General features: G+C 40.3%; 1 protein-coding gene across 1 annotated transcript; it reads left to right on the top strand.

The window, feature by feature from the left end:
• The first annotated feature begins 443 nt into the window (after positions 1-443).
• On the top strand, positions 444-15,342 carry LOC127952352 (uncharacterized). The gene is made up of 11 exons (XM_052550731.1): positions 444-1,182; positions 1,740-1,871; positions 7,993-8,155; positions 8,982-9,174; positions 9,278-9,346; positions 9,530-9,631; positions 11,463-12,071; positions 12,164-12,196; positions 12,447-14,400; positions 14,525-14,662; positions 14,832-15,342. Exons 1-11 carry the CDS (start codon positions 1,122-1,124, stop codon positions 15,050-15,052), a joined length of 3,675 nt encoding a protein of 1,224 aa, XP_052406691.1. The 5' UTR covers positions 444-1,121; the 3' UTR covers positions 15,053-15,342.
• Positions 15,343-16,859: the final 1,517 nt, after the last annotated feature.

Here is a 16,859-nt window from a genome sequence, read left to right as displayed (position 1 = left end):
TCAATGACTCCATATTGTGTGAAAACGACATGAAATGTGTGAATGGTATGGCCACAATAGACAGATGCTGTGCTAATTGTGTTTAGAGTTTTGAAAATGTGACAACTGCTTGGACAAATGCTTGTTAGCGACTGAAAACAACTGTAATAGAAAATAAGATGTCTGTTCAAGAGATCTAGGTTGCTCATTTAGACAGTTGTGAGCTCTTGTTTACAGCAGACCTGCACGTTTTGAATATTCGTATTTGTAATCCTCTTAAAAGCTTTATGATGTGGTGTTATTTCAGAAAATTAAGTACACGTTGGGTACATTTTTTTTACAAACCAGTGCACTTACTGGTTTGAAAATCTTAAGAATGATTCAAGAAATTATATATCTATGTATCTCTCTCTCTCTCTCTCTCTCTCTCTCTAGAGAGAGAGAGAGAGAGAGAGAGAGAGAGAGAGAGAGAGCAGTTATAGTCATACAAAAGAACAAAAGTGTTTAAAAGAATCATGAATTAAGCTGGCACGTTTAAATGTTTGTTTACAGATTTATTAGTTCTTACTTTGATTTTCAACTATAGCCCTATAGCCCTAGCTGAGATCTGCTTCTGCTGCTCATACTGTGATCAGCCGCCCTTCCCCCACAGCACTCTCTGATCGCGCGCGCGCCCTTCCCCCACAGCACTGTCTCTGACTGACTCGCTGCAGATGAGATGAATGAATGAACTAACAAAAGTCTTGTGAGCTCTAGTTTACAGCAGACCTGCACGTTTTGAATATTCTTATTTGTAATTCTCTTAAAAACTTTATGATGTGGTGTTATTTTATAAAAATAAGTGCACATCGGGTACTTTTTGCTCTTTTAAACCAGTGCATGTACGGACATGCGCACTGGTTCGTAGTTTGAGGTGGGTGCTCGGTTAAAAAGTGATCATGTGCTCTGTCCACTAGAAAGACTAACTTCATCACATTTTTTTTTTTAAGTTTGAAGAAACAGTACTGTGGTTAAAACAAATATCATTGCCACCAGATAATTTTCTATTAGGCCAAATAAATGTAGTCACAATTTCAACGTGAAATCCAAATACGTAACTACGTCATTTACGCAAGTCAGCGACGGTGGTGTTTTCCCGGGAAATGCAGACACGTGACGATGGAACGCGCGAAACAGACGACAAACAACCCACCAGGAGGAAAGGTGAGATCAAGACTTGTCCTGAAAATGCATGATAACTAAATACATTGTGTAATATGAAATATAGTACGATGTATGTTTATTTTAGTGGTTTAATTATTTTTTGTAATAGGGTTTTATTTACTTCTCGATTGTATTTGAGTCTCATTTGATGATTTGTTGCAATAATGAAAACAAATTGTATATATAAAATTGACTATTAAATATAATTTTGTTATTTTTCATATAATAGTACTTTAGGTTCTACAAAGTAATCAAGACAACCAAGTCAGTGGTAGTTTACTAAATCATTGTTTTTCTCAAAAGTGTTGTAAAATATCAACAGTAATTTACAGTAATATATATATCATCAGTAATATATATAAAATCAGTAAAAATCAGTAATATATATAATATAAAGATTTGTTCCACAGAAAAACACAACACCGGTTTGGATATGAGGGTTAGTATGTTAATTATGTGTGTTTTTGGTGAACAATTCCAGTAAGATCAACAGGATTTTTTAAAATATGCTTGTTTATTTCATTCATCTTATATTTATTTGTATTTATTTTTTCCAGTCATTTCAAGAAAGAAAGTCGCCATGCTGGGAAATAAAAGACGTAGGAAACCTCTGCAGGATGCTGAGCATCACATTACCTGTAAAACTGACAAGCCTGGGCTTCGAGAGCAGTTCATCAGCAAATATAAAGGCAAGTATAAATGACTAAGCAGTTTAGTAACTAATAACTAGGGCTGGGGGATATGGCAAAAAAGTTATCACGATAATTGTTTTATATTAGTCGATATCGACACAATAAATGTCAAATCTTTATTTCTTTCAAGTTTAAAGGCAGATATTTGCTCCTAAGTGAAAGTTGTAGAAACCAGAGCATTAATTGTGGTTTTAAACTACTCTTTATTGTCAGAACATATCATGACAAACACTTGCCAAACAGGTGAAAATTTCACAAATCTGAGGTAGAACATTCAAACATTTGTTATTTTTCCTTAACAAAATAAATATATTTATTGGAAAATGTATTTCTTAGTTCCTGCATGTGCTAATGGGGGATATTGTTTCAAGTCTTGAAACAGGTTTGTGTTGCCTGACTTTGATGGCACGGATCTTCAGCACAGTTTACAGTGCAGGCAGCAATATTAATATTAGATATATTTTGTCTCAAAATGCATATTTGACAATGATTTGCAGCAGTATTAGATTCAGTTAGGAGCAGATTTACTATGTAAAATTTATGTTCATTAACAAAAACAGTAACATCTTTTAAAACGACCTCAATTTTATTTGGTAAAATGTAATATTCTGACTGTTTGAGTTTTATTAAAATTAACCATTGGTCATCCAGTATCATGCATTTAGATCATGATAACCACAAAACCAAATACTGTAACTATTTTATTAATCCTTTAATACATTGTCTACATTACAGTTTTTTTCAATCGCTAACAAGCGCTTAACCATACTTCAGATACTTTTTCTAAACTCTTAACACAGACTCACACCTACAAAACACAATTAGCCAAATGGATAATTTTTTTCTCAAAAACACATTTTGTTAAATTTATACTAAATCTTCATTTCAAAATAGAACACATCTTTCTCTGCACACACCAACTTTACCAAAACACTGGAAATCTGACTCAAAATTAAATTATTCTGTCAAAGAATAACACTTGTTTTCACCTCAAAAGGTACATGCAGTCAATCAAAGTACACCAGGTTTCAAAATACTGGCTATTGTTGACATTACAAAAACTGGACTTTTCAGTCTCAGTTTTACAGGTATTTGCATGCAAAACATGCAATTCACTGTTTTACACTAAATTTCTTGGTTAGGAACTGTATGTCCAAATGTACAGTAATGTTCACATTCAAAAGCATTCCAGTAAAAAGCTATTTTTCCTTTACTGTTTACTGCAGGAGGTACAGTAGAAACACGGTATGATAGAACAGAAAAGGTTTGACAGTATTGCTTACAGTGAACAAAATATCCATGAAACACATAAGAGCATTCTGAACAGAAAAACAACAACAGAAAAAAGCCCAGAATAAAAAAAGGAGGGGGGGAGGGGGGGGGGTAAAATAAAAACAATCTCTCACTGCTCCTCTCACTGCTCCTCTCACTGCTCCTGCATCTCTCACTGCTCCTCTCACTGCTCCTGCTCCCCTCACTGCTCCTCTCACAGCTCATGCTCCTCTCACTGCTCCTGCTCCCCTCACTGCTCCTCTCACAGCTCATGCTCCTCTCACTGCTCCTGCTCCTCTCACTGCATCTCTCACTGCTCCTCTCACTGCATCTCTCACTGCTCCTGCTCCTCTCACTGCATCTCTCACTGCTCCTGCTCCTCTCACTGCATCTCTCACTGCTCCTGCTCCTCTCACTGCTCCTCTCACTGCATCTCTCACTGCTCCTGCTCCTCTCACTGCATCTCTCACTGCTCCTGCTCCCCTCACTGCTCCTCTCACAGCTCATGCTCCTCTCACTGCTCCTCTCACTGCATCTCTCACTGCTCCTGCTCCTCTCACTGCATCTCTCACTGCTCCTCTCACTGCTCCTCTCACTGCATCTCTCACTGCTCCTGCTCCTCTCACTGCTCCTGCTCCTCTCACTGCATCTCTCACTGCTCCTGCTCCTCTCACTGCTCCTCTCACTGCATCTCTCACTGCTCCTGCTCCTCTCACTGCATCTCTCACTGCTCCTGCTCCCCTCACTGCTCCTCTCACAGCTCATGCTCCTCTCACTGCTCCTCTCACTGCATCTCTCACTGCTCCTGCTCCTCTCACTGCATCTCTCACTGCTCCTCTCACTGCTCCTCTCACTGCATCTCTCACTGCTCCTGCTCCTCTCACTGCTCCTGCTCCTCTCACTGCATCTCTCACTGCTCCTGCTCCTCTCACTGCACCTATCACTGCTCCTGCTCCTCTCACTGCATCTCTCACTGCTCCTGCTCCTCTCACTGCTCCTGCTCCTCTCACTGCATCTCTCACTGCTCCTGCTCCTCTCACTGCTCCTCTCACTGCTCCTCTCACTGCTCCTGCTCCTCTCACTGTTCACTGCTCCTGCTCCTCTCACTGGGCCCTTGCTCTTACTCTTCCTCGTCCATACATTAGTGTTTGTCTTTTTCTGTTTCTGTTTCCAAAAATATCACTCTTCAAAGTCCTCCTTTTACTGTATTGTATAAGTGTCAGTGTAATAGAAAAAAATAACCCCTGCAATTGAGTCTAAGCCAGATTGGAATCAGCTGTGGTTGGCCCAATTTACACAACATAAATCAGCTAAGATAAATAGTTTTTGAACTGATATCATTGCAGAAGCAGATTTTTTTATACTGTATCTAAGGTTTGGAACATTGTTTTTGCTATTGTGGGATGTTGTGTGTTAACATTTGTAAATGCTACAAAAACGATCCATAATTTTGTTGGGAGGTATAGCTTGTCTGTTCAGAAAATGTAAGCATTGTGGAAATGTGTTCAATGACTCCATATTGTGTGAAAACGACATGAAATGTGTGAATGGTATGGCCACAATAGACAGATGCTGTGCTAATTGTGTTTAGAGTTTTGAAAATGTGATAACTGTTTGGACAAATGCTTGTTTGCGACTGAAAACAACTGTAATAATATAAAACAATCCAATATGTATATCCCACATTTCATGGTGCAGTTAATATTATTAGGCTAACGTTACAGTAAATCCGTAGTAAATGGTGGGAATTTGTAGACAAAGAAGCCTTCTGACTGACCACAGTGTTTCTCCTGTTTGTCAGCGCGGTTTAATCGGCCTTTAAACTGGTTTAAATCACTGAAACGTGTGTTCTTGGCTGAAGTCAAGCGCTTCTCACTGGATCTGATGACAGAGACCGATCAGAGTAAACTCATCTGCTCTAGTGAGCTCGCGAGTCGTGCTGCGCTGCCGTTTGGACTTTGAGCCGAGCGGATAAACGGTCCGTGTGGCGCGCGGGTCAAATGAGTTCGGTTCCGCTTTTGGTGCATAAACATTATCGAACATTTATCGAACTCTGGATATCGTTTTATCGAGAAATTATATCGTGATAATTATCATTATCATTTTATCGCCCAGCCCTAGTAATAATGTTAATCTACAAAACTGAGAATTTAATGTAAGGCAAGTCATATGGTTGTTAGGCCACAAGTTAAACAGTACTTTATAAATATATATATTTTTTATTGTGCAGTCCAGATTCCTGAATAGAGTTCTGCTGGCATGAGCCCTAACTGTACGTACACACAGCCGCCGACTTGAGCTGCAAAGAAGCTCTGGCCGCCCTGTCAAGGACGCTTGTCAAAAAGTACGGGGAAGCTTGTTGACGCTTTGGCCGCTCTGACATAGCATGGAGAAGAGAAGTGTCACAACATAAAATGTAATAAACAGAAAAAACAAGCAATACACTGAAGAAACCTTTTATAATGACAGAATTATTATAACCATTTTGGTCACATTTGTTTGGGAATAAAAGAATAATTAGCTATTATTGTTATATTAATATTATATTTACTTTAATGTAATTGGTCAAATTGGTGTTACTGTGAGCAAATTAATTGCATTCCCGCTTAAAACGAGCGCTCGTAAATATTTCAAATAAGTTGAGCTCATTCTCAAATGTGTATCACTGTCGGATAATCGTGAAGTTGTTGTGTTTGGTGCTGCTTGAGAAGACATCGGACTCTGAGATTTTGGGTTCATGACACCCTCCAGGGCCGTTATCAATTCAGAGAGTATCACCGGCTGGTGCAGCAGCTGCGGCTCGATGACGAGAAGTACGTCCAGCGGAACTTCAGGCTGGACACAGTTTGATAGCGTGTTGATAGAACTAATGTTTTGGTAGGAACGAAAGTTTACATCGTATGTTTCTCCGGAATCAGCCAGCGCGAAGGACGTCTATATTCCGATTGGTTGCTGGCGTTTTGCTGCTGCTTGCCGCTGAACATAGCTCATTACCATAAAGTTGAGCTACTTCAACTTTCAGATTGACGCTCTAGTCGCTCAAAACGCCATGCCAAGGAATTTGATGCTCCTTGCAGCTGAGAGAAGCCAGCTTCCATTGAAAATGAATGACTTCCGGTAACTTTGGAAGCTCAAGTCGGCGGAGGTGTGTACGTCGTACAGTAAAACAAAGCAGTTGCATTTTTGCACTTCTGGTTCCATCAACCCAAAGTCAATGTTTATTTGCACATACATAACCCAATTATGCATAATAAGCCAACAGTTCTGGTGGTCATGTAAACGCAGACTAAGGTAATCATAAACGGCATAAGCATAAACCAATCGACACAGCTAGATTTTGTCTATGTTGTTCCAAACCCGTAAAACCTTCGTTCATCTTCGGAACACAAATTAAGATATTTTTGATGAAATCTGAGAGCTGGATCACTCCTCCATAGGCTTCCAAGGGACTGAAACTTGTTGGCCCAGAAAAGTTATAAAAGAGATCGTTAATATAGTCCAAGTGACTACAGTGGCTCAGTCTTAAGTATATCAAGCGACGAGAATACTTTTTGTGTGCAAAAAACAACAAAAATAATGACTTTATTCCACTATTCATTTCCTTCTCTTTGGGCCACGAGTGTTTTCACGTAGTAAAACTGTGCAGTGGGTCTGTGTTACACGTCACCACGTAGGCTCACTATTGGCCGACGCTGGTCATGTGTGTGATGCGTGTGACGTGCAACACAGACGCACTGCACAGTTTTACTACGTGAACTCACTCGAGGCCCAGAGAGAAGGAAATGAATAGTGGAATAAAGTCGTTATTTTTATTTATTTTTTGCGCACAAAAAGTATTCTCGTCGCTTGATAAACTTAAGACTGAGCCACTGTAGTCACTTGGACTATATTAACGATCTCTTTAATAACTTTTCTGGGCCAACAAGTTTCAGTCCCTTGGAAGTCTATGGAGGAGTGATCCAGCTCTCAGATTTCATCAAAAATATCTTAATTTGTGTTCTGAAGATGAACGAAGGTTTTACGGGTTTGGAACAACATGAGGGTGAGTAATTACTGAAAGAAATTTCATTTTTGGGTAAACTATCCCTTTAACCTGTGTTCTGTGGCTTATTGAAGTGAGCATGTGTGATGTGTGACAGGAAAGTGTCCTTATTGTGGATTTAAGCACATCCAGAGAGAGCAAGTGTTTTCTCTACCCAAGAAACTCTTAAAATGTGTTCTCATCTCATGCAGAGGTGGTACAGTCAAAATCCTGCATCCGATACTGGATGAGAGGAGAATATGAGTCTGTAAGATTCCCACTGATATTCTGGAATACTCTTGGGCTTTATTTAACATCACAAGTGACATGACATATGAAATACACAAAGTCAGATACACATATGGTTTGCTTTTGACGTCATTAACCTGATTTACTTATAAAGGCACACAATCAGTCAAACATACATTACAAGAATGTAGAAACATTATATATATTACACAAGGATATGGATTTTCTATAGGGTTCTAAAATCCTATAAGGTTTTTGTGGAGGGAACTAGGTGAGGTGAACTACCAGGTTGCCCTTCAAAAATACATCATCACTGCGGCACTCTGTTCTAAACAATATATAGCCATGATCATATTGTTTGTGTAAGAAAATTTATGTAATTTTAACTGTATAATTTTAAGACTTAAAAGTATGAAAAGCAAAGCATGCTTTGAGATTAGCCTGGCTGACTATTTTCCTTCAGTAATTTCCCTTCTACATCATATAATGTACATCATATGGTAGAGAACTTTTAGTAAGAATCAAAATAATATTTGACATTAAAGAAACTGAAGCTAATGTATTTCTCCTCTTCAGGGCGTGGAGTTTTCACCACTGGAGCTTTTTTCAGAGGTGATTTTGTTCTTGAATACAGAGGTGAACTTCTGAGTTCACAGGAGAGTCTGGACCGAACTGGACACTACACTGAAGCTGAGAACACGTTCCTGTTTGATTTTCAGTGGCATGGCAAAAATTGGTGGTGAGTACAGAACTGTTGGATTGATGTAGTAGGTATGCTAAAATATCTGGAACTGTAAGATACTTAGTTCATGCCTGTAGTTCTGTTCGCTCGTTTCTTTTGGTCCGGATACGCTTAGTGTTCAGATTGGCATTTCTATCGTTGAACCTAAGTTATGATTGACCAGTCTGTCCTTTTTAGGGTCACATATTCCTGTTTTTGGTTTATTTACATGTCTCTGGTCCATGTTATGTTCATATTTCATTTGAACTGCACCAGAGTTCATTTGGAAGCCAACTGAGACCCTTCTTTTCAGCGTCTCGGTCCGCTTGTTTGGTCGCACCAGGTTTCAAATAGCAGCTTTCACATTTATTCAGATGAACCACATTAACAGCCTAAAAAAACATGCCAGATGTGAACACACCCTAATACTTCAAATTCACCATGAACTGACATAGAGTACGGACTGTAGTTTCTTTGAGTCATCAAAAAAATTCCCCCTGTATTCCCTAAAGAGAACAACATGGTAACTTTTAGATGCTTTTATCTGAGAGCTGTACATTACCATACATTGCAGTACACTATCATATAGATCAGTGGTTCTGGTCCCTCCTCTGCAGATTCTGTAGGTCTCCTTCACCTGATGCACTCAGATGAGTTCATAGAGCCATGTTCTGATGAAGAACTCCTCATCTCAATCAGGTGGATTAAAACACGAGACATACAGCATATGCAGAGCGGTGGGTTCCCAGGACTGGGGTTCAGAACCACTTGTAAAAATAACTGTACATGTTTAGCATATATACTAAGATTATAAGTATTGAGTGTTCATTTTATGTTTTTATAGCATGGATGCATCTAAAGAAGACTCGTCTTTGGGAAGACTTGCAAACGATGAGACCAGAAATCCTACTTGCAAAATGAGAACCGTTGAAGTGAGCAGAAAACCTCACCTGTGTCTGTTTGCTGTACGAGACATTCTACCAGCAGAGGAAATCACTTACAATTATGGAGACTCAGATTGGCCATGGCGAGTCAAGGTACTATTAATAAAATGCTAAAGAGATTGATCAGTAATTCATGATAATTTTTTACTCTAATTCTGATTAGTTACCATGTGATTGTGGTCTCATATTTCTCAAGCCTTTGAATAAAGCATCAGCAGAATCCACTGATAAAACGCCAGTCAGCAGTTTGCGCCTGCATAAATCCGTAAGTCCACTTTAAAACATCTGTATCATTATTCTATATTATTGACTCTCTCAGCATAGAGTTGTGTGTGGAATGATATATAAAGTATAGGACAGCTAGAGGAATGAACATTAACAAGTTTTTTTTGTCCTTTACAAATATTCTGATATTTTGATATTCACTGGTTTCTTTTCTGACATCTAGCCCCATTGTGCAGCTTCTGTTTCCTCTCCTGAACTGGACAAGGTAAACAGCAATGGTCCTCATAAGCAGTCAGGCAAAGCAAGAACATCAAGGAATAAAACGGTAACCATCTTAAACATGCAGCAACTATCTACTGATGTTTACTGCCAGCTAGTTAAAAATGCAATAAGTGATTTCTGAGAAACACTTAATATTTGAAATCGACACCCAAACAAACACACCCCTCCCATCATTGCTCCGCCCCCAAAATAATGAACACGCAACACAGTCAACCACTATTAGCTGGTGCTCAGGTGTTCAAATAGAAAATATCTTTATTGCTGGCAAACCATAGAATGGTTTGGTTTTAGTTGATTTGTAGGTGCATATCGACTTCATCAAGCACCCGTGTCATTTGAAATGTATTTATCTACTCACAATTAAAAAAAACAAACAAGAAATTATTTAACGCTGCAGTCCTAGTTTTTTGTCTTTGTCACCATTTCTGTTCGAAATCTGCAATTGCAGTCATTCGTGGAACTATCAACTTTACATGGGTTGTGCTTTAACACGGCACAGCGCGAATGAATCCAATGTTTTGAGGAGAACGCGCTGCTGTCAATCACATCGCGTCGGTGTGGATACTGTCACTTGCAATCACAGATTATACTTTTTGGAAGTATGAGTCATGACCAACAGAAGAATGTTCACCGGAAAATGACACTGGAACAAGTAACATCCACTTTTGTTCTGACCAACTAAGGGGAAAAAAAGCTTTGCAGTGAATCGCGCTGATGAAAGGTGGGGTATGTGATTTGCAAAACGGCCGGCAGATTTTAAAATTACACAACTCAAATGGCCTTACCTTCTTTCCTTTGACTACACCCATTCGAAGAACATGGACATGATGGGGGAGGGGGTATGGTACGACCGTTTGATTGACACAGTTACTGTCTAATGATTCTAGGTAGTTTTGGAAATGATTGGCTGGAGTTTTTCCGAGTCCTGCCCGTTCCACAGATGATTAAATTGCCTAATTCTCATTTCAGTGCTTCTAACTCAGTGGCTGTAAGTGGGTTAGGAATAGGATTTCAAGTGATTTTGAAAAAATGGACAAAAAAGACAATTACATACCCCACCTTTAAATCTAACAATCGCTTATCAATTATCATATCACATCAAACCGTGCAAACTATACTTTGTTCTCAAATTGTTAATGTTAACAACATCAGCATTGTGTGACTACATTTAAGGCCCTTCAGATATTTATCCTTGTTTTCGTGTGGGCCAGGCGGCCAGTCTCTTTTTTTCTGTAGCCCCTCCAAAGTCCAAGTCTTTTGCATTTTACAACGGGTGAATCTCAGTTGTCACTGGTGATTGTCGTTTGAACCTTTCTGGATCTGCCATCAAATTAATACGTTTAATTATATCAATTGCTGTGAGAAATGGATATAAATCTCCACCTCCAACATCCTCACACGCAATATATCCAACAAGCCGAAACTCCTTCTCTATGTGTACAGAAGTGACGTAATGACGCAAAAAATGCTTGAAATTCACGCGGAAATCCACCAGTCTCACTGGAATTATAAATATTATTACAAGCTTACTGTTTTGAATCGAGCTAAGGCAAGCAGATAGGAAATCAGGAAATTAATTATGTAGTGAACTAATCCTTTAACTAGTTATTGGTTCAGTGTTTTAATGTCTGAACCAATGTAACTATTAATGTGACTTTTGTCACAATTTGTATGTAAAGTTTGTATAAATGTTTGGTTAGAGTTTTTTATTTTATTAATGATCTTTGCTTTGAAATGTGCAAAACATGTTTGTTTATTTTTTGATCACCCTTACAGTGTGTTTGTTCTTGTCTTATATGGATGCCACAGTTTTCAATATTGTTAAAGTACATTTTATTCTTGTTTAAGCTAAATTCCTCTTATTACATCTGCAGAAGCAGTTCCGATCAAGACTGTTACAGTCATCCTCAGTCGCATCCACATCTGATGCACCCTCTTCATCGGCACCCTGTGCTTTGTTCACCTCTATAATGGCCTTATCAACCTCATGCCCTCCTGCCCTGTCCTCATCACCGTCAACACCACCTGCGCCACCCACGTCACCTTCAACCTCGCCTGTGCAGCCCTCATCACCTTCTCATGCGCAGCCCTCATCATCCTCGCCTGCGCAGCCTTCATCACCTTCTCATGTGCAGCCCTCATCGCCTTCTCATGTGCAGCCCTCATCATCCTCATCCTCGCCTGCGCAGCCCTCATCACCTTCTCATGTGCAGCCCTCATCATCCTCATCCTCGCCTGCGCAGCCCTCATCACCTTCTCATGTGCAGCCCTCATCATCCTCATCCTCGCCTGCGCAGCCCTCATCACCTTCTCATGTGCAGCCCTCATCATCCTCATCCTCGCCTGCGCAGCCCTCATCACCTTCTCATGTGCAGCCCTCATCATCCTCATCTTCTCCTGCTCCACCCTTATCTTCACCTTGTGCTGCATCAACACCTGTGGTTCACTCATCACAGGCGTCTGAGACCCTCTCATTAAGGAAGGTGGGTAGATTCATTTTTGGACTGGTAAATCTTACAATAAATTATATGAAATAAAATATTATTTATATTTGTTTGTATTTCTCCTCTTCCAGATATCCTCTTTAAGGCCATCAAGAAAAAGACAGGTATGTCACTTGCCATGTGATCATTTATACGCTCAATATTTTTTGCATAATTATGGCTTTGCTTGCCAGTATCGGCAAATGATGAAACGTAATGTTACATGATCCACTGCCATACCCACTATGCCCAAATACTACCTGTTCTATTAGATTCTGCCAGTGGTGTACTCGTGTGATCACTAAAATATATAATTGAAAAAAACAAAAAAAACATTTTGTACTATTTGAGTAAGTGTTAAATTCTCTCATTCAGTATTCAGGAAGTGCCGTCTGTGATACAGACTACAGCGATGTCACAGACTACAGCGATATTGACTATATACCAAAAATCAGCTCAGATGATTCGGATGGTAGTTCTTCTGGACATGACATGGTCAAAAGTGCTTTGATACATCCAACATCTCCCAAAGAGGCAGGTAGTTTATCTGATCAATGTATGACCGCACCATCACCTAAAAAGATGAAATGCCAATCTAAAGAGACAAACACCTCGTCTGGTGATAAGACTTTTATTCAGTCAATGCCATCACCAAAGCAGGAACGCAAGACGTACAACAAAAAGCAGTATTGCCTTTATTGCTCTAAGCCATATTCAAAAATGGCCAGACACCTTGAATTTGTCCATCGCAACGAAGTGGGGGTTGTAAAGGCAGTAGCATTTCCAAAACATTCCAAAGAAAGACGAGTCCAGTTAAACCTCCTTAGAAAAAGGGGCAACTTTGCCCACAACACCGATGTGGTGAGACAAGGACATGGGGAGATGATTGCCTGCTACCGTCCAAAAAATAGTCAAAGAGCCAATGAATTTATTCACTGCATTTACTGCCAAGGGCTTTATAACAAGCGTAGCCTTTGGAAACATATCAAAAACTGTCCCCTGAAACCAAAAAATGAGGATGCCCAGGGCAGGAAAAGAGTTCGATCCCTGTGTGCTCTAAACACACCAGTCGGCTTAGAAGTGAGCAAAGGATTCAAGAAAGTACTCTCCTTTATGAACTATGATGAAGTTTCGCGTGTAGTTCATACTGACAGATGCATCATGCAGCTGGGGGAGCACATGTTCAACAGGATGGGGTCTGATGTGACCAAACATGACTACATCAGACAGAAGATGAGAGAAGTTGGCAGACTTCTTCTTGAAGCAAGGAAGATTACCCCACTGAGAACAATGGTAGACTTCATCATACCAACTAACTTCAAACATGTCATAGCAGCTGTTAAAGTTGTATCTGGCTATGATGAAGAGAAAAACTCCTACCGCATTCCTTCTTTAGCTCTCAAACTTGGGCATTCTTTAAACAAGATATCTAGCATTGTTGAGAGCAATGCTATGATGTATGGAGATCATGAGCGTGCTGAGTGTGCCCGAGACTTCAGGAAAATACACCAGGCAAGGTGGAATGAGTACATTTCTGCTGGTGCTATAACTACATTGAAAGAAGCCAAGTGGAACACACCACAGATCATTCCTTTCACTCAGGATGTCAAAGTCCTGCACACACATCTTGAAAAGAAACACAATGAGCTCCTAAGTAAGCTCAGATCTTGCCCTTCTGCTGACAGCTACGCTGCTCTAGCCAAGGTCACGCTGTCCCAGGTCATCCTGTTCAACCGAAGGAGAGAAGGTGAGGTATCCCGGATGCTTTTGTCAGCTTTTAAAAGCAGGGATTCTTCTGAGCTACACGAAGACATTGCCATCTGTCTGTCTGAGTTTGAGAGGAAGCTGTGTCTGCACTTCTCAAGAGTTGAGATCCGTGGTAAAAGAGGGAGAAAAGTTCCTGTGCTCCTCAAGCCTTCCATGGTTTCTGCCATGGAGCTGCTTGTTGAAACGCGTGAGCTTTGTGGTGTTCCAGCAGAGAATCCCTTTATGTTTGCTAGATGTGGAGCAATGTCTGCCTACAGAGGAGGAGAGTGCATCAAAAAAGCTGCTTGCGAATGTGGCATAAAGAACCCTGATGCACTGTCATCAACTAGGCTTAGGAAACACATAGCAACCATGTCTAAAATTCTTAACCTTAATGAGAATGAAGCAGACCAACTGGCTGATTTCCTTGGTCACGATATCAGAATCCACAGACAGTATTATCGGTTACCAGAGGGAACACTGCAGCTGGCAAAAATGAGTAAAGTCCTAATGGCCATGGAGAAAGGAACACTGTCTGACTACAAAGGAAAGAAACTTGATGACATTGAAATTGACCCAAATGGTATGAGTATACATGCTCTGTGTGTATCTGTGCTGTACATATTTACAAAACAATGTATATATTCATGTCACAGATACTAGGTATAAGAAATAAAGTGTTCATTTTTCGTTAATTAATTATTAAGAGCAACTTGAGGCCCAAGGTGATTCCATGTCAAGTGATGAGGAGGATTCCAGTGACCTATCTCAGACACCAGCACCAGCACCAGTACAGACTGATCAACCTGTTCAATCTGAACAAGCTGTTTCACAGGAGGATCAAGGTAAGAAAAATCTCTACATTGCACAAACAACAATAATCAAATAAACATGAATTAAAAAAAAAATAAAAAAAAATTATGCATTAGGACACAGTCTTGATTTGCTCTTTACTCACCGATTTAGTTGTAATGAGAATGTGTAATGAGAATTTACTTTTTAATTATTTCATAGGTTCTTCAAATGCTCCAAAAAAGAAATGGGAGGACAGTGAGGTAAAAGCAGTAGAGAGACACATGATGAGTTTCATCAAGACATGCAAAGTTCCTGGTAAGCAAGACTGTGAAAGATGCATTCACGCAGAGCCAGAAGCTTTGAAGCAGCGAACATGGACTGGTGTGAAAAATTATGTGCGGAACAGGATCACGACTCTTAAAAGAAAGGGTGGTTTGTAGGGAGGGACAAACACTTCAACACTTTGCACATTATGCACTTTTTGTAGGAAATGGAGCTAAATTAAAAGAAATGAGGATAAAGGTGTAGAAATATTTTGTGGATGGAATGAAACAGAATATAAAGTGAAAAGTTAGAGTATAAGAAGGCTAATGAAGAAGTAGAGGATAGTAAGAGTCAATTTTCTTTGTTCAGTTACAATATAGTTGGATGAAATGTTATGTTAAACTTTTTGATATTTCTGTCATAGAGGGAGGGGAGAATGTAAAGATGATAAAAAAGGGAAGAGTGAATAGCTGTGCTGGACATGGGCTGTGGCTGGATGTAACCGATTGGTGAGAGTTAATGTGTGCAGACGAGAGAAGCTGAAAACTGAGATGTGATGTCAGACACTTTCTGCTTCCCGTAGTGATGCAGAGCCAGAAGCTTTGAAGCAGGGAACATGGACTGGTGTGAAAAATTATGTGCGGAACAGGATCACGACTCTTAAAAGAAAGGGTGGTTTGTAGGGAGGCACAAACACTTCAACACTTTGCACATTATGCTCTTTTCGTAAGAAATGGAGCTAAATTAAAAGAAATTAAGATAAAGGTGTAGACATTAAAATTAAGAGACGCTCGCGCTGTTTGCATACTTTACCACAGCTGAAGTAGAAAAAATTCATTATTTTCCAAATACACAGATATTTCGGAGACATTTTCATTCAATACATGCACTGCTTGATACAGTGTCTGTTTGTACAAGAATAAAATTCAACATAAGCCTAAATACCAACGTAAAGAGGGAGGAGAGAATGTAAAGGGGACGTAAAGTGGGAGGAGAGAATGTAAAGGGGACGTAAAGAGGGAGGAGAGAATGTAAAGGGGACGTAAAGTGGGAGGAGAGAATGTAAAGGGAGGAGAGAATGTAAAGGGGACGTAAAGTGGGAGGAGAGAATGTAAAGGGGACGTAAAGAGGGAGGAGAGAATGTAAAGGGGACGTAAAGAGGGAGGAGAGAATGTAAAGGGGACGTAAAGAGGGAGGAGAGAATGTAAAGGGGACGTAAAGTGGGAGGAGAGAATGTAACGGGGACGTAATGAGGGAGGAGAGAATGTAAAGGGAACGTAAAGGACGTAAAGTAGGAGAGCATGTAAAGGGGACGTAAAGAGGGAGGGGAGAATGTAAAGGGGACGTAAAGAGGGAGGGGAGAATGTAAAGGGGACGTAAAGAGGGAGGGGAGAATGTAAAGGGGACGTAAAGAGGGAGGGGAGAATGTAAAGGGGACGTAAAGAGGGAGGGGAGAATGTAAAGGGGACGTAAAGTGGGAGGAGAGAATGTAAAGGGGACGTAATGAGGGAGGAGAGAATGTAACGGGGACGTAAAGAGGGAGGAGAGAATGTAAAGGGGACGTAAAGTGGGAGGAGAGAATGTAACAGGGACGTAAAGAGGGAGGAGAGAATGTAAAGGGGACGTAAAGTGGGAGGAGAGAATGTAACGGGGACGTAATGAGGGAGGAGAGAATGTAAAGGGAACGTAAAGGACGTAAAGTAGGAGAGCATGTAAAGGGGACGTAAAGAGGGAGGAGAGAATGTAAAGGGGATGTAAAGAGGGAGGAGAGAATGTAAAGAGGACGTAAAGAGGGAGAGGAGAATTTAAAGGGAACGTAAAGAGGGAGGAGAGCATGTAAAGGGGACGTAAAGAGGGAGGGGAGAATGTAAAGGGGACGTAAAGAGGGAGGAGAGAATGTAAAGGGGACGTAAAGAGGGAGGAGAGCATGTAAAGGGGACGTAAAGAGGGAGGAGAGCATGTAAAGGGGACGTAAAGAGGGAG

The sequence above is a fragment of the Carassius gibelio genome, chromosome B3 (assembly GCF_023724105.1).
Source record: "Carassius gibelio isolate Cgi1373 ecotype wild population from Czech Republic chromosome B3, carGib1.2-hapl.c, whole genome shotgun sequence".
NCBI lineage: Eukaryota > Metazoa > Chordata > Actinopteri > Cypriniformes > Cyprinidae > Carassius > Carassius gibelio.
The sequence above is the reverse complement of the archived record's forward strand: the minus strand, read 5'-3'. Positions and strand labels throughout refer to the sequence as shown.